This window comes from Vigna angularis, chromosome 11 (assembly GCF_016808095.1).
Source record: "Vigna angularis cultivar LongXiaoDou No.4 chromosome 11, ASM1680809v1, whole genome shotgun sequence".
NCBI classification, from domain to species: domain Eukaryota; kingdom Viridiplantae; phylum Streptophyta; class Magnoliopsida; order Fabales; family Fabaceae; genus Vigna; species Vigna angularis.
In genome coordinates, this window is record NC_068980.1 from 21,855,955 (window position 1) to 21,875,123 (window position 19,169).

At 31.3% G+C, this 19,169-nt stretch overlaps 2 protein-coding genes across 4 annotated transcripts in view; one reads left to right on the top strand and one right to left on the bottom strand.

Moving 5' to 3' along the window:
• LOC108334387 (citrate synthase, mitochondrial) overlaps positions 1-19,169 on the bottom strand; it is a 58,615-nt gene that overhangs the window by 6,077 nt on the left and 33,369 nt on the right. Inside the window, exons 1-6 of one of the 3 annotated variants that reach the window (XM_017570203.2) lie at positions 1,749-1,853; positions 1,492-1,563; positions 1,325-1,387; positions 1,013-1,054; positions 401-466; positions 136-201 (exon numbers count right to left, since the gene is read on the bottom strand). In XM_017570203.2, coding sequence (XP_017425692.1) covers positions 136-201; positions 401-466; positions 1,013-1,054; positions 1,325-1,387; positions 1,492-1,542 — 288 coding nt within the window. In that variant the 5' untranslated portion in view covers positions 1,543-1,563; positions 1,749-1,853. Of the gene's footprint in view, positions 1-135; positions 202-400; positions 467-1,012; positions 1,055-1,324; positions 1,388-1,491; positions 1,564-1,645; positions 1,854-19,169 lie in introns of those variants that run through there. The other 2 variants (XM_052871220.1, XM_052871221.1) reach the window with 2 other exon arrangements.
• Positions 14,315-15,101, top strand: LOC108318853 (VQ motif-containing protein 25). The gene has a single exon (XM_017556333.2). It carries the CDS (start codon positions 14,485-14,487, stop codon positions 14,920-14,922), a length of 438 nt encoding a protein of 145 aa, XP_017411822.1. The 5' UTR covers positions 14,315-14,484; the 3' UTR covers positions 14,923-15,101.

Genomic DNA, 19,169 nt, shown 5'->3' on the forward strand with positions numbered 1-19,169 from the left:
TTTGGTAAACACTAAACATTAACAAAAAAATGCTACAATAAAGATTTTACAGATTGATCAAATTAGTCCAAAGCAAGAGCTAAGCACTTTAATAATCCTCTGAAGTGTGAAGACTGAGTTAATTTAGATATTTACCTCATCTGGGTCAACAGCTGACCCAAGCCACACTAAAGCTGTCATTCCTCTCATTCCGCCCAGTACCTTTAAATTGTGACAAACGGGTGCTCAAAAAATAAGTTAATCACAAGCTTATTGAGAGGAGAAAGAATGGCTTTCAATGCCAATAGTAACTTTAAAAGATATATATATATATATATATATATATATATATATATATATATATATATATATATATATATATATATATATATATATATCTGCAAAAGGATAATATAATTACCATATCAACAGTTATCTTTCCCAACTCAACACTTCCATGATCTTTCTTTAGCTTCTTAACCCGTTCCTGCAACCAGGTTTGTATGTATAGATTAAAACATAAGGTAGAGAGGTACAACATTCTTTTACAATTAATTAACTAGTGTTTTGCATGCTACAAGCTAACATGAAGAAACAATGAAACAAAGGAAACAGGTTATGAAATCCATCGTAACTTGGAATTACAAAACATGTAAGGCATTAGCCAAGAATCTCAGAGTTGTAATAGCACACGCACGGTTCAAATCAGTGCAACTATATTGTGCATTGAAAGTTGAGCACAAACAAAAATTTAATTCACATTATCCCTCACCCACCAATATACTAACCAAAAATACAACATAGACACGACAAAACTATCAAACACTTCAATGAGATGCAGACACGATAAACCCCAAGAAATATGGATTACACGTTAATGCATCCAACGTAAAACAATACAGACATGACAAAACTATCATACATTTGAAGGCGGACCCGAAAATTAGCAATAAACCCAGAAAAATATGGATCACACATTAATGCATCCAACATAAAACAGTGTCACCACGGAAGCTTAAAATCGCAAACAAACCTGATACTCTGGAACGAGTTCTTTCAACTCAGAATAAAGATCCTGCAATAATCCACATAAAAGAAAAATAAAACTTAGTTTAAAATTTATAACCAACTTCACGCTATAATAAACAACAATTAGTCTGAGGTATCCTTCGTTCCCAAAGTCCAAAGAGAAACTATACTAGAATACCCAATTCCAAACCTCGCCACAATAACAGTATTAGCAACACCCTCCTAAGATAAAACACAGAATCTAACACTGTTCAAAGTAAACTTTTCACCAAACACCAACGAAACAGTGATAAGGATAGAGAAAAAAAGAAAATACAGTGTTACTGGAGCTCGGAGTTTGGAGCCATCTAACTGAATTCGCGAGATTAGATTGCTGACCCTGTCATTCCATTGCAAAAGTAAAAATCAGCAAGTCACATAAACAATAATCAAACACAAACAACGCCAAAAACAAAACAGTTAGTTACTGTTTTCCTCAGTTACCACGCGAGAGCGAAGCCGAGAAAGTGCAGAAACGCTTCTGAAGAACGCCATTTGCACTAGCACAACAACAACCTGTACCAGCTCTTCGGTGTTAGGAACGCATGAATTAAGCACTAAAAATTTTTCACAAAAATTCGGATGAAGAAAAAGCTACAAGGTGAGGGATCGTGAATCGGAACAATTGGCGACGTTGAATGATGAAAGAGAAAGGAAATGCAAACGAACTAGTTAGGGTTTGAATCGGAAGAAAAGCGTACCGGTAAATGGTCAAAGAGAAAGGGAAGAAAGATCGCGGATCCAGAAACTTTGCGAACAGAATTGGTCTTTATAAAGACATTTATGCAATGAAGCGTGGTTTCTTAATTTAATATAAAATAGTGCTGCGTGAAAATTGGTGTTTAGGCTCTTCCAATATTTTTGGTATCAGTCAATGATGGTCATGACGTAAAATTATAATTTAAAACCACCTTAAATATTTTAAGTTTTACAAATAGAGAAAAAAAAAATACTCCAATAAATTATATGATTAGTCAGATTTTTCTATAACAACTAGTTTTAAATCGTGATTGATGTTTGTTTCTATTCCAACAATTTTTTTACTCAAAAGTTTTAGTGAATTATAACTTCATTCAATAGTTTAATCGTATTAAATTTTGTGTCTGATTTAAAATTAACTAAATTGAATGGAAATTATAGTTGAGAAAAAGTATGAAAATGTCACTTCAATAAAATATAGTTTATTTTAATAATGTTAAAAATTTAAGTAAGAATCTAAGTTCATTTTGAATAAAGATGAGAGAGTAAAATATTATATAATGGTAAAAGATTCATTAATCTATTATCTTAAAGTTTTGGATAGAAAATGGTGATAATTTTTTATATAATTAGGTCCAAATGTTATTAGTATTTGTTTCTGTAAAAACCCAGAAAATAGAGTATTAGACTAAATAGGTGTATAAAAATAATGAGACGAGCAAGTTACTTTAAAATAATCTTATAATATAAATAGAACTTTCTAAAGCTCGGTTCATTATCTAAAACACTTATATCTCTCTAGAACACTATTCACATAGAATTCTCTGTCTTTTCTCTAGATTTTCTCTCTACTGAATTTTCTGTTCGACGATCAGGAGGTTCCTAGGCGATCCTGGCGTTGAAGGCTTCGATCTTGACCGATCAATTTCGTGTTTTTCAACTGGTAAGTCGTTTCCCCTTTTATCCGTGTATTCTTGGACTGTGAGCATGCAACATTTTTGTCTTGCATGTGGTTAGCAGTTTCTTCCTTCAATTTCTAACTCAAATTAAGCCTTAAGAGTTGTTTCCTATCATCAATTGGTGATTTGTAGGTGTTTCTAGAATTTCCTTGCGGTGCAAGTCGCGGTTGGAACCGTTATGTGAGCTGGGCAGTGTATATCCAAGGTAAGGGAAGCTAGATTACCTTTAAACTAGGATTAAGTAGTATATGCATGATGTATTATGATTATTGAGTTGAGAACCGTTTATTTGGCAAACTGGTTTTGGTTTTAGATGTATGTTATGTGTAATATGATTGTGGTAATGTGCAAATTTGATAATCTAAGTAATTGAATCTGTTTGATTGATGTTTTGAACTATAATTGGATGTATAAAATGGTGAAAATCAATTATGAGGATGTTTAGTTTGGAATTGAAATGAATCATGTTGGTGGAAGGTCATTTGGAGGAAGTGGGGTAGTGAAATTGTGAATTAGGAGTTGGAAGTGGTATTGATCAGTTGGGATAGCTTAGACAAGTCATTTGGGACTTATTTGAGTCCCTAAGTGGTTAAAGAAACTGTGAAAAGTAGTAGAATTGGATTTGGATCTCTAGGTCGAGAGATTTGTAGTTTTCGAATAGAATTTGGTTCTTAATCAACTTAGATTGATGTTAGGAAGGTTTAGAATCACTTAGTCAAGTCTAATTAAGTTTATACAACAAGCTAGGGGTGTTAGAAGTTAGGAAAAATGTTTAGAATTGGTAAGTTGTGGTGGAGTTGCATAATTCTGCAGAATTTCGTTATGCAGATTGTGCAGACTCGCTGTGCGAATGGATTCGCATAGCGAGTCACCTTGGCGAGATGCTCTCTGCCAAGGCATTCGCACAGCGAATGGGTGCGCTGTGCGAATGGATTGAGAGGGTTGCTCTCTGTTTGATGATTCACATGACGAATCAGGTCGTTATGCGACTGGTTGGGGTCTGGGGCTATTATCACTTTTTATTCGAATAGTGAATGAGTTTCACTCTACGAATGCTTAAGGAGCCTAAGCCACTGTTTGAGGCTCTCACATAGCGAGCTGGGACGTTATGTGAGGGGTTTGGGTCTGTTACAAGTCGCAATTTATTCGCATAGCGAGTTTAACCGCTATGCGAATGGTTTTGAGGGGTGGGTCTCTGTTTGAGGGTTCGCACAACGAGCTGGGTTATTGTGCAAGAAGTCTCTAATTTCGCTCTGCGAATGTGTGCGATGTACGAATGGTACATGTTAGTTCACTATTTTCTTTTGGACTTAAGTTGTTTTAAATGAACCAGTGAGTGCCTTATGAAGTATGTTGGAGTTGTATTATGTTATATCATTGGTTATTGTGTAAGTTGTGTTTTCAAAGTGAAAGTTGGTGATTTCAAAGTGTAAAGTTCAAAGTATGGTTAATGGACGTAATTCCATGATCCTCAAGGAGAGGATACATGGTGGTGGCCTATTTTTTGATTCAAGGTGAAATCTCTTGTTGCGATTCAAGTAAGTTTAGAATGAATGCATGAGCTTAGTCTTGGGGGTTATCCTGAAACTCCAATGGTCTTTCATTCTCATGTAGAGAGGATTGATTCATGTCGTGAGGAGTAGCAGGAGGTCCTAGTCTTGGGTGCTTCTAGTATGACCCAAGGTGAGTGATAACGGACTAACCTCATGAGTATGGTAGGGTGAAACCCATTGGCAATGACTTTGCAAAGCAGTAGAAGTCACTACGAGTGCACAACCCGTCATAGCTCGACAATCGTTCTATGTCTAGACAGTTCATTCATAATAAGTGTCTTGCATAAAGGGTTTGATGAGTGTGTAGTGATATGTTTGTTATATGTAACATGTTTTAAATGAGTTTATAAATATATATTGTTCCTAAATTGTAAATTAGCTTATCCTTGCTTTTCTATTATCTGCCTTTGTATGTTTCCTCTTTTGCGATGATTACCTGATTGGTGTGAGCTTAAGAAGACATTTGTTTCAGTTACTCCAGCGATAGGTGATTGAGGGATTCAGTAAAGAAGTCGGACGAATCTCCAGGTGTAGATATTTTCTTTCGTAGGTTTGTTTTTTATAGTAGTTAATTTATCATATATGTAATATTCATTTTATTAGCATTGTACTATTAAAATGGAATGTTAGAGTTTCTCTTCTTATAAATCTCATTAAACATATTTATTTGGATGAGATTTGAAAAATATACAAATTAACTTTTTTAAAATTAAAATTAGTTTATATATAAATTAAAAATAAAATTTTTAAAAAACTAGTATAGAAGATTTTACAAATTTGCTTACTTTATCATACGTATCAGTGTGAATGAAATCGTGTACTGGAAAAACTAAGCATCACCACAGCTTATTGATTTATATCTATTTAAAAACTAACAGATAATATTCACCATTTTCTTGTTTAGTTCCTCTACTTCTTAACTAATAGTGTATACTGTTTCAACTATGTTTAACATAAAAACTTTAGGTTTGTATAGTAGGCTGAAAGGTATTATATTTAAGACTTAATAAACAAATTTAAAAAATCATTAATCATTTGTAGTACTTAATTTTTTTTCTAAATTAATCTAATGATTAACTATTGATTTATATTTGGATTTTATTCTTATGCTCGAGTTTGTATTTTATCACTGAAATAGTTTTGAATTTTTTTTAGTTTCTTCAATTCTAAGTTCTTCTAATTTTTCAAATTATTTTTTTACAACAAGAATAAGGTTGAACTTTGGTCGAATTTCATTGGATTCAGATCTAACCCGACTATAATTTAAATTCAATACTTTAATTTTTATAGTTAATTATTTTAATCGATAGGTTAGTCAAACATGTCAACTTATTGAAGTTCTTATAACATCAACTTTAAAAATCAAAAAATATTTTAGTTTTAAATAAACGAAGTAAATATATCAAATATTTAAAAAAAAAAACTGATTGATTTTAATAATTATTTTTATATCAAACTAAAATTTTATATAATTTATTTTCAAAATTTTAATAAAAAATATCATACTAAAAATAAAATTTTAAATTTAAAACATATTTATGAATTTATAAATAATAAAATTTTATTTCTGAATTAAGTCAAATATCCTTAAAGTTATAATTCATTGTCCCATTCTCAACTATTATTACCTATTTTAACAACTTTATTTATTTAATATTATAAAATATCGAAATTTATTTTAGATTTCTTGAGTTAGAGTTAGGCGACTTTTATTTGCTTACCTAATAGATGAAGTAATAAAAATTACTTAATACATATAATTTAGTCTTGGAAACTTCATGTTTCAATTTATAACTGATATATACTTAAATTAAAATTTTATAATTTGTTAGGCCGTTAGTTTCAAAAAAAATATTACCACTCCAAGATAAAAAAACAATTATACATTAAAAACTACTAATAATTTACGTTTAAATTTAATTATTTATAGCATTGAAATAATATTCTTGAGACATATTTTGAAAAAACTTGTCAAAAAAAATATGGCCGTTGCTCGTTTTAGTTCTTACTTAGACCTAAATTTTGATTGAAAGTTCCATAAAGATGGCAAGTGATATAAGAAGGATAGTTAGGTCAGACGAAACTAGACGACAAAGGTTTTGTTTTGACCTGTCTAAAATGGTTGGCTTGGCTCCTCACACAACCACACGTGCCTTCAAAATAAAAATAAAAATAAAAATAAAAATAAAAATAAAAATAAAAATAAAAATAAAAATAAAAATAAAAATAAAAATAATACTAACTTTTTCTTTGTCTTTGCCTTTTTTTTCCTCTTCCCAGAGTCTATCTACTTGTTATGTTTTCCAAAATGATTAAGTAGACATCTAATGTTTTAAATGCATGACGTATGTCAATTTATTCTTTAATAAAATAAAAGATTTAATTTAAATTTTAAATATATACAAACTTAAATAATTTCTTAATAATGTCGAAATAATATTTAATTTACTGTGAAATTTACTCTTAAAACTACTTTATTTTAATAACGATTTAAAAAAAAAAGTAATAATAGAACGTATGATTTTGTATTCATTTAGAACTAAAATAAATATTTTTTTCCTTTTAAAAACTAAATAGGTTTTTAATATTATAAATTAATATTTAATTTTCTATAAAAGTAAATTGTTCATGACAAAATAGTCTCACTAAACTTAATAATAAAACATAATACGTCAATTTTAATAATTTGATAAAAAAAAGTGTTAGTTGATATTTGTTTCGTTAATCAACTTTTTTAAATTATGTAGATAAAATTTTGATTTGATAAATATTTATTTATATGGTTAGATTGGATTTTTTAATTAATTATAGATTATTTTTATATATCTCTTTTTAATAACGAATATTTCTTTTTATCAATTCAAAAAATAAATGTTTACAATTAAACTAACAAACTAAACCAAAATGTCTTAGGTATCTGATACGAAAAAATTATTGAATACTTTAGGCTTAAATTTTCAATAAGTTTTAATGTTATGGTTGTTTATGTAATATATTCTCTCACCATAAAGTAAGAAGCAAACTTGATCATTCTGGATGAAGGGTGTCATGATGGAATTTAGGTATCTGATTCGTTTGTATTATTTGATGAATAATGATAAGACGGAAAATATTTATATTTATTTGATACACGTAAATAAAAGAGTGAATTTTTATAATTTAAAAAAAAGTAAAAAGTAAGAATGAATAGTATAAAATGAATGTAAGAAAAATTATATGTATATTAAAATATCATTTTTTCTTGTTGGATTCTCGATTTTTCTTATTACACTTGCAATTTATTTTTATGAAAATAAATGTAAATTAAAATAAGAATGAATAAAAGGATATTTTGATTTTGAAAATGTACAATACTTTCACGTTAGATCTTAAAAATAAAACCCAAAAAATCTATAAAAAAAAAATTCAAAGTTCAATTTCAACTACGTTACGTCGTGTCGATTGTTACTTGAGTAATGTTATTAATTTATAAAGGAATTAAATTAATATTAAATATTTAATTTTAAAAGCTTAAGTAAATGAGTTGAAATTTTGATAAATTAATTTAAATCTTTTTCTAATAATTATAATGTTTTCTTTTTAGAAATATGTTTAGGTTTAACTCAATTATCCAAATTAAAAAACTCGTATGTTAAGAATGAAGTATTTAAAAAATGTAAGTTCTACTAAAATATCTTTTATGTTTTAAACTAGATTATTTAATTGGTATGTATTTTTTTTTTTCATTTACGATGTAGAGATGTATGTATGGATTTAATAATAATTGTTACGAACCTTGTGTTAACTGTTAATAACATTTTTTTAGATAAAAGACTTTGTTAAGTAAGATATTACCTAGTTTGATGGTTCTGTCTCGAAGTTAGTTTGAGGCAGTCCTGACACTTCCCGTGTGTTAGGTAGCCAATTGCTATTATTTAGATTATAAGTTCCTATTATCAAGGGAATATTAGTGTTTGTTCCGAATCAATTTATATTTTTGCAGCATATTTCTTCTTTAGCATATTTCTTCTTTAGGTACTACTCATCTTGTTGTATATGATACCTTTCATTCGATAAAGGCAGAGGTTCTCGTGTGTTTGGTATGTGCACCACGTCCACGAAATTTATATTTTTGCAGTATATGAGATGTGTTTGATGAACAACACAACACATCTCATATAGTCTTGTGTGATGTATGGAAGTAACAAACAATTCTCATCCCACTACAAGATCAATTTTTTTGAGTTGGGTTATCTCTTATTCTCAAGTTGCAACACCTCTCAAGCACAATCCACACAAATTTCATAAAGGGAAATGTCAATTTAAAGTCAAGCAACAAATTAAATAGTGTGATTTGACCCCTTTTGAGTAGCAATGGAAAAGAACCTATTCACGAACCGTTCATTTCACACCAAACAAATTTCAAAATTTAATTCAAGTAATGCACACAACAGGAGAAAATTATGAATAATTGCTCCAAAAATTATCAATTTACAGAGAGCGTTTATGCAATCATACAATTATACACTGCACTAAAATGTATCTACATTATAAATCAAAAAACATGTTAGCATTGTTTAGTTAATGTGACGAGGAGCTACTTGGCCTTTTCTGAGAAAGGAGAGAGAGTACTCTGTAGTGCCGATTAGGTCAGCAATGTTGTGCAGAGAGCGTTCATCGAACCCACCCAGAACATTGCTCGTACCTCTGCCTTCTTGGCAAGCCTTGCCGCGAAGCTCAACGGCAGCGTCGGCGAATTCAGGCTCTTAGAATTTGCCTATAAAGCGGCAGGGCTCTGTTACGGCTGAAATCCTCCCCCGTGGCCCATATCAAGCCCATTCCCAATTCCTGACTCGCTTATGCAACAACACAGGTTGTTAATTACGTCGTGTTCTAAACAACCATACAAATCAAAGACTATTGAGATGGAAGCCATAAGGTTCCTTTGCAGCCACGGTTCTAAACAACACACAAGCTACCAAGAGAGAATTTAAGTTATAATCATATATTTAATCCTCAACATATTATCATGCACTATTAATGCTGTGTCAATTCACTTAATTGAGATAGACCATTATACCACAATGATGAGTAACACGTAGCTTCAAGGTAATTATAACCAAGTTATGACAGCAAAAGAAACTGAACCTGGGATAGTTGCTCGACTTCGCAATTCCTGGAATAATGAATCAACTTGCTTTTTGTTTGGTATATTTAAGTCAAAGATTATACAACATAATCTTAACTGGGACCAGATATTAAAACACCTTGGTACAAGGATTATGCTACATTATGTCACAAATAAACGAAGTTCAAAATGCTATGATAAAAATTTTACAGATTGATCAAATTAGTCCTAAGCAAGAGTTAAGCACTTTAATAATCATATGAAGAGTGAAGACTGAATTAATTTAGATATTTTCCTCATCTGGGTCAAAGCTAACCCAAGTCATACACTAAAGCTGTCATTCCTCTCATTCCGCCAAGTACCTTTCAATTGTTACAAACCGGTGTTTGTGTGTATATATCTGCAAAAAGATAATATAATTACCATATCAACAGTGATCTTTCCCAACTCAACACTTCCATGATCTTTCTTTAGCTTCTTAACCCGTTCCTGCAACCAGGTTTGTATGTATAGATTAAAACAAAAGGTAGAGAGGTACAACATTCTTTTACAATAATTAACTAGTGTTTTCATAAAAATACTTTGTTATTTTTGCACTCTTTAAACTATTTGTTTATTTAACTCAATAGAATTAAACGATACAGTGACTTAGACTATTTGTATAGGAAGAATGGTGAAACTCTTCTTTTTTTTGTTATTGTTTTTAGAGACTTTCTAAATATTTTTTTAAAATTTTTAAGTGTTCAACACGACTCTCTTACCCTTATAAACAGCATCTAACGTTTTATTGCGAAAAAAAATTAAACTCTATTTACCTGTAATTTTCTATTCAATAAATTCATGGTATTACTATTATCAATATCATCAACAGGTTGAGATAACTGACTAACCTTTAAGGGAAACACATGTACAAAACAATCAGCATTTTTCGTCTCCATAATAGAATTTCTCTCAAGTATGTTACTTTTAACAACTAGAAATCTATAGGCAGCATTATGTTCAGCATAACCTAAGAACATACAATTAGAGGTTTTAGAGCCTATTTTTTTTTTCTTAGGATCATGTAACATCACCTTAGCTAAGCACCCCCACACTCTTAGATATTTAAGGTTAGGTTGGTAACCTTTCCACAACTCATAAGGAGTTTTACCGGTTTTCTTATGGGGTATTCTATTTTGTAAAAAACATGCAGTAAGCAAGGCTTCTCCCCAAAGGTTATCAAGTGCACCAGAACTAACAAGCATAGCATTCATCATTTCCTTAAGGGTTCTATTTTTTCTCTCAGCTACTCTATTAGACTTAGGTGAATATGGTGGGGTCACTTCATGGACAATTCCTTCTTTAACACAAAAGTCATTAAAGAGCACATACTCACCACCTGGATCTGATCTAATCCTCTTAATTTTCTTATTCAACTGATTTTCTACTTCTGCTTTATAGGTTAAAAACACATCAAAGGCTTCATCTTTATGTTTGATTAAGTAAACTTTGGTGCATCTAGAATAATCATCTATAAACGTCACAAAATAATTTTTACCTCCTCTAGACATGGTTTGTTTCATATCAGCTAGATCAGTATGAATTAACCCTAATAGCTCACTCTGGCGTTCTACAGAAAAACATGTTTTCTTTGTCAATTTAGATTCTACACATATATCACATTTACTACTCTGTTTATCATTCATATTAATCAATCCTAGTTGTTGTAACTTCAAAACATAAGAGGAATTCACATGTCCTAATCTAGCATGCCATATATCATACGAGTCAACAATATAAGCAGAAGAACTTGATTCATTAATGTTTTCAGAAACATTTAGAATGAAGAGTCTTTGATCACAATATCCCTTCCCCACAAACACATTATTTTTTGTCATGATGATCTTGTCATACTCAAATGACACTTTAACCCCAACATTTCCCAATAGTGCTACAGAGATTAAATTAACTCTGATTGATGGCACATGTAGCACATCACTCAAGGCCAGAGTCTTTCTAGATGTGAGTTTGAGAAGAACTTTTCCTTTTCCCAGAACATAAGTGGTCCTGGAATCACTGAGGTAGACGTGTTCTTCTCCATCCCCTACACTAGTGTAAGAGGTAAAAGCACTTCTGTTTGCACAGATATGCCTGGTAGCACTAGAGTCTACCACCCACTTGCTCACATTAGTCATCAGATTCACATCAGAAACGACCGCAGCAATAATGTCATCTCCTTCGGTTATATTGGCCCTAGGAGGATTGTCGTTTCTCGCTCTGCGTCTGCACTATGGTGCATGATTGCCCGGCTTCCTACATACGAAGCAATTTCCTTTCTTCTTAAAGGTGGGTTTATATTCATGGGGACGAGATTTAAGAAAATTATTTTTCTTTTTGTGATCAGGTTTGTATTCGTACCTTTTGGGAGTAGGTTTTACTTCTACCATATTTGCTTTCGCAGATAAAGCTTTGGCCCTTGTAGTAGCAGACTCCTTCCTGTTGGTATCTTCAATTATTATGTGTGTAATGAGTTCTGGTAGAGACATTTGTATGTGCCTGTGTTTCAACTGTTGTTTGTAATCTGTCCAGGATGACGACAATTTCTCGATCAAAAGTTCTGAAACAAATTCATTTGGTAGTAGAATGTTTTCTGCTTTGATGTCTTCGAGCAGCTTGTGGTATTCATTGATTTGGGTTTTTATGTCCTTGTCTTCAATCATTTCCCAACGGTAGTAGTTCCCTATGACGAATCTTTGTCTGACGACATCTTTGGCAGTGTATTTGAGAATCAATGAGTCCTAAATGTCCTTTGCTTCCTTGTAGGAACAGTACACATCGAACAAATCATTAGAAAGTGCACTAAGCAGAGTGTGTCGGCATACCTTGTTCGCGTAAGTCCACTCTTCAACTAGTTTTGAGTTTGAAGGAATAGTGGAGTCGGGCTTCGGAGATGAAAGAGCAGCAGCAACTCCATACATTTCTAAAAGGGTGGAAACGCGTTCTTGCCAGCGTCGGAAGTTCTGTCCAGAGAAAACTTCGATTTTAGACACGTCCGGAAGTGATTTTGCAAAGACCGTCTGGGTTCCGGGAACAAAGGTTTGGCTCTCCGAAGGCATGTTGTTGATGTCAGCCATAAGTCCTTAAGATTGTTGTAAAAAGCTGACAAAACAGTATTTCCTGAGGCGTGTAGAGTCATTGTCCTTAAGGACTTATCCGCGGTGTGTTGCACAAGTCTCCCAGATACAACAGGAACTTCTCAGAATTTCTGAGGATCTTAGAACTAGCAAGGATCTTCTAAAAAGAGTATAAGAATAACCTAGAATAATTTTAGAAGAGGAAAAAGAGGATGAAACTAAAAGAAAAGGACAATGAGAAAGACTGATTTTTGGTGTGTTTTGCAATGAAAAAGGTTGTTCTATTTATAAAACATCTAAAGTACCTAGTATCAAAAGAAAATGAATGTTGCAGCTTTAAAAACAATTGAATGTTGCAGCCATAAAAATTTTGAACGTTGGAAAGGATGAACGTTGCACAACAACGTTCTTTTGCAATAAACATATTTTAATGCATTGAACGTTACACTGTTTTACAACACTTCTTTTATAAAAAATTTTATTTAGAAAAAATATAAAAATTAAAAATTAAAAATATAAAAAATATTAACTTTTTAATTGAAATTTATAAATATTTTAAAATAGAAAAATTATTAAAGTTTATTAAATATTTAGAAAAAAAATAAAAAAAAAATATTTAATAATATAGCAAAATATAGAATTTTTAATTGAAATTCATAAAATTTTGAAAATATAAAAAGTATAGAAATTTTATTTTAGAAGAAATACAAAAATAGAAAATTAAAAATATAAAAATTTAAGATATTTGAAATAAATTTGATTATTTTTATTCTATCTAGATATGTAAATATAAAGAAATATTTTTAAGTATTTAGTATTTTTATATTTAATTATTTAAATGTAAATATATTTTTTAAATTTTTTTCTGTAGTTTTTTAAAAAAGAAGTTAACGTAGAATCGTTGGAGTTTTTTTTTTCAAAAATTTCATAAATCTCAATTAAAATTTTTGAAATTTTGAATTTCTAATTTTAAATTTTTTCTAATTAAAATTTTTTTCTATTTTTTTATATTTTTGTAGTTTAAATATTCATTTTTATATTTTTTTGTTAGAATAAAAATATATATTTTTCAAATGAAAAAAATTGTGGGTCTAATTCAGAAAATAAAATACATGGGAATCTAGTGATAATAATAAAAATGTGAAAGAATATACTACAGAAAAAACAAAATTATTTATTAGCTTTCGAAAAGAAAGCTTAACATTTTTATTAATTCTTGAAGTTGAAAACACCAACAATAAAAAAAACTTTTAAAACAAATTAATTAATTGAAGTGGTTTTTATAATTTTTATTACTTTTTATAAAAAAATTACTTTTTCATAAGACAATATAAAAAATTACTTTTTATAATTTCATATCAAAATATGACTAATACACTAAAAGTCATTAGAACATTACTAATATAGGAAAAGTCATTTTGAAAGTAATTTGCTGATTGAAGTAAGTTTCATAGTTTTTAACAAAGGATATAGAGTGTATGATTTTTGGCTTCATGTGTGAAGCAGATGCATTTCTCAATGTAAAGTATTATTCAATGGTTTGTGGCCATAAATTAGCAAATTAAGCTGAATTGATAAAATGATAAAGTATGGGATTTAGTGTAATGATTGCTTTGACATGTGGAAAAATAAGATTAAATTGAATGTAACTAGGCCAAACAGCCTTTGGACATGTCTCTCATATTTGTTTGGTATAACTGTCATTAATGTCAATGCAGAGAAACATTAAATAATGCAGAAGAAAATTACATATGTGAGGAGGAAGGCCCCATTAATGTGTTTCTTACTTTATTATTTTATTGACAATAAATTTGGTTAGATGTTATGTCCAATCTCAGTTGCCAAAAGACAGCTTCAAGTAAACTTTGAGAATCTGCAACTTGTTTTCTTGCAGGATATACTTCCATTATTTTTTTCCTGTGTAACCATCAGTTTCAATTCACTCTTCTTTCAACATTCAGAATCAACCAAAACACTGCAACTTTCTACAGTGTTACCAAGAAGAGATGACAAAGCTAGAAACTTCTTCACTATCCTCAAAGCTGAGAATTAACAGAGATTCACGTGCAATATCAAAGTTGAAGTCAGAGATTAGGATAGTTCATGTGTTTGCTCCTGAAATAATTGAAATTGATGCTGCTAATTTCAGAGAGTTAGTTCAAAGACTCACAGGAAAGCCAGAAGAAGGGAGCGGTGGAAGCAAGTCCAAAACCGCACCAACCGAAGATGCTATGGATTCAGACCCGAAGGAGGCTTTGATCATTCAAGATGAAGAGGAGTTTCTGAGTCTGCAAAATGGGGTAAGGGTGAAAGATGAACATGAAGAGGAAGAAGGTCAAGATGGTCTATGGAGATCAAAGTTCAGTGGTTTCGTTGATGGGTTCTCAGAATTTGATTCTTTGATGAAAGAGTTAAGCACTGCGCCTGAAGTGAAGCAAAGTTAGAGACAGGTTTTAATGTGTTGTCGTTTGTGTATCTTGTTGATTTGTGAATACTTATCATGAAAATGAATCGCTGATGAACTGATGTTTCATAATTGTAGATTGAGTATTGACAATTTACCTTGTTTCTGATATTTTGATCTAGTGTATGTGTGTTGATGTATTGATTTTATTTAGTTCTATTGATGTTCAAGGATTACAGTTAATATTCATTAGCATCAGTTGCTATAAAACTTTGTTGTGTGTGTATTAGTTGTCTTATTGCATCTCTTTCAGCTTGTAGGTCTTTCACATACCACTTTGCACAAACAATTTTGCCTGGTTCAGCTATTTTTTTGTTTTTCTAGAATGTTGCTTTTGATGTATTAATTCAAGTATTTTTTTTTATATATACATTTTGTTTCGTTGTGTTTTGTTGTTGAAGAGTCATTTAACTATTTTCGTATATAAGCATAAAAATAAACATTGAGATTTTTTTCATCACCTACGATATATTCTTCTATTCTCTCTTCTTATTCCATGTTCTCTCTTCCAAACCAACAAGTGGTATCCAGAACAAGGTTGATTCAGGATCTGTGTTGTAAGAAATGACAAATGGGGGTGGAAATGTTTTAGGCAATCTACCAGTTTTTTATGGGAAAAATTATAACCATTGGGTTAGGAAGCTATCATTGGTTATCAAGAGTTATTGGAGATTGTGAAAGACGGTGTGCACGAGAGAAAGACGAAGCCACAAATAGAAAAAGATTGCAAGGCTTGTTGCCTTCTTCATCAATGTGTGGATACATTGAACTTTGAGAAAATTTCCAAAACAAGAACAGGAGTCCTGGATATACTACAAAAGGCGCATGGACGTGTGGAGAAAACCAAGAAAATGAAGTTTTAGTCTCTTAGAAGGCAGTATGAGTTATTGTCTATGTCTATTCTAAAACAGTCGCAGAATATCTCAATCGATTACAATTACTAGTAAACTCATTGAGAGCGTGTGAGGAGATTGTAACTAATCAGACATGGTTGAGAAAATATTGTGCATGATGACCCCAAGATTCAACTACATCATGGTGACAATAGACGAGTTCAAAGATGTAGAAAAGATGAAAATGGAAGAGTTGGAAGGCTCTTTGGCGACACATGAGTTGAAACTATTGTCGCGAAATGCTGAGAAAGTCGGTGAAGAACAAGCCTTGCAAGCGCATGTAACAAAGAAATGGGGTTCTTTTCGGGAAAATGGAAAAAGAATAAAGGTGGGCGATTCAAGAAAGATTTGAAACAAGAACAAAATGCAAAAGATCAGTCAAACTTGACAAAGTTTAGCAAAGGAAGTTTTAGCAAAGGAAGAGGAGCAAAGAGGAATCAAGATCGAAGGAATATACAATGTTACAATTGAGATAACTAAGGACATTATGCGATTAATTGGTTTCTTCATATAACTGGACACAAGACTTGGATATCAAATCTTGATACAAGCAAAACCAAAAAGATTAGGCTTGCAGATGACAATACAATGGAGGTTGCTAGAGTTAGTAATATCGTAATCAAGAAACAAGATGAGGAGGTTGTTGTAATTGAGAACGTGTTGTATTTTCTTGGAATGAAATGCAATTTGTTGAGTGTTTGTGAGTTAGTGGAAAAGGGTTTTTTAGTAATCATGGGAGAAGACATGCTAAAAGTGTATGACTCAAAGAAATGGTTGGTGTTGAAATCACCACTGTCAAAAAACAAAAATTTCAAACAAGATTGCATCCAGTGGAGAATCAGTGTCTTACTGCAGGGGTTGTAGACAAGATCAGTTGGCTATGACACAAGAGGTTTGGTTACCTGAACTTTCAATCTGAAAATGCTAATTGCTAATGAAATGGTAATTGAGTTGCTTGAAATATTTGTTTTAATTAAGACATGTGAAGAGTCCTTTCTAGGTAAACAGCCTAAAAATGCATTCAAATCACATATGCACATGAGAGCAAAGGAAGTGTTATATGTAGTGTACTCGGATGTATGTGGACCTTTTGAGAAGTTATCTTTGAGACAAAATATATACTTTGTGACTTTTGTAGACGAGTATAGTCGTATGGTATGACGATATTTTTGATAAAAGCTAAAGGTGATGTGTTTTCAGTCTTTAAGAAGTTTAAGTTTATGGCTGAAAAACAAAGTGGGAAGGCACTCAAAATACTTAGATCAAATGGAAAAACGGATGATGGGGTGCATCCTACACAGTCACAACCACAAAGAACAACAAGACAGAGAATTATGCCAAGGTAATTGGTGGATCTCAAAGTGTTTCCAGATAATGCATTGACTGATGGTGGTGATTTGGTGCACTTTGCTTTATTAGCAGAGGCTGAACCTTTTAATCATGAAGAGGCATGGAAGCTTGATTTGTGAAGAGTTGCAATGTTAGAAGAAATAAGAGCTATTGAGAAAAGTCAAACTTAGATATTGACTAAATTACCTTTGAATAAAAAAATACATTAATATTCAAGTTTAAACTTAATCCCATGGGACCATTTCAAACGAAAGGCACGACTGGTTGTCAGAGGATTTCTGCAGAAACAAGGTTTAGACTATACAGAAGTATTTGCACTTATGGCTAGGATTGAGACCATAAGGCTGGTTGTAGCGTTGGCTAATGGTAGAAGGTGGCCTTTATTCCAATTAGATATAAATCTACATTTCTAAATGGACCGCTTGAAGAAGAGGTTTAGGTCACCCAACCTCCTATATTTGAGATTAAAGGGTCTAAATACAAGGTGTATAGGTTGAGGAAGGCATTATATGGCCTAAAGCAGGCACCAAAAGCCTGGAATAAAGTGATGAACTTATTCATGCTAAGACCCAAGTTTCTGAAATGTCCAATGGAACATGGTGTTTATGTAAGATTCCAAGATGATGCAAATTTACTCTTAATGTGAATTTACGTGGATGACCTATTGATCACAGGAAATGATATCTCAAAAATTGAAAATTTTAAAGATTTATAGATGGTTGAATTTGAAATGACTGATTTGGGCAAGTTGAGATACTTTCTTGGGTTTGAGTTTGTCGAAACCAACAGTGAAATTATTCTCCACTAAAGGAAACATGTCGTAGAGATCCGAAAGAAATTCAACATGGAAATTTGTGATGCAGCAAAGATTATTGCTTCAAAAAATGATGAAGAAGAAGTTGACAACATCCTATAAAAACAAATGGTTGGATTACTCAGGTACCTATGTAACATCAGGCCTGACATTTGTTTTTCAGTTGGAGTACTTAATAGATTCATGCATCAGCCAAAGAAAATGTATTTATTAGTTGCAGAAAGGGTCCTAAGATATGTTAAGGGAACAATAGATTTTGGAGTATTGTTTCCTAAAATCAATGAAATGCAAGATGAATTGGTTGGCTGGTCAAATTCTAACTGGTGTGGTGATGGCAGTGATAGGAGGAGAACTAATGGATTCTTGTTCAAGTTTATGGGAGCATCAATCTTTTGGTGTAGCAAAAACCAACACGATATGGCATTACTTGTGAGACAAAATATATAGTTGGTTCTTCCACTGCATGTTAGGCTGTGTGGCTTGATTCCATCCTGACAACAATGAAAGTTGAAATTAAAATACCTATATCTAGCTATTTGTTGATAATAAATCAGCAATAAATTTGGTTAATAGTTTTGTATCACATGAGAGGAGCAAACACAAAGAGACCATATTTCATTTTTTGAGGATGCAAGTTAACAACTGAAAAGTTGAAACTAATCTACTGACTCAACTCAACTACAGTTGGCTGATGTTTTACAAATCACTTAAAGAATAATACATAACTTCAATATAAAATACAAATACAATCGGACAAAACCATTCCCCATAGAATACAAATACAATCGGACAAAACTACTCCCCATAAAAAGTCACCCACAAAAAATGAAAAAATAAACTATTTTTCAAAAAAGAAAAAAATTAAAAGAAAGTGAAGAAGAAAGGTTACATGCAACATTTTAAAATCTCATTTATGTTTAACTTGTAGTCAAACATAAAAACTTATTATCTTTGAACTCCTAGACTCTTTTTTATAAATGAAACTTTTTTATCTAACCAAAAAGGATTAAATATAAAAAAATAAATTACTCTTATTCATAAAAATATCATTGTATTTTTTTTTAATGTCTGATTCTTTACTACCATAACTAAATCATGAGATAAAGATGTAAATTATGAGATACAATAGACCAATTTTCAACTAATAAAAATTCACATATCCCTGATATA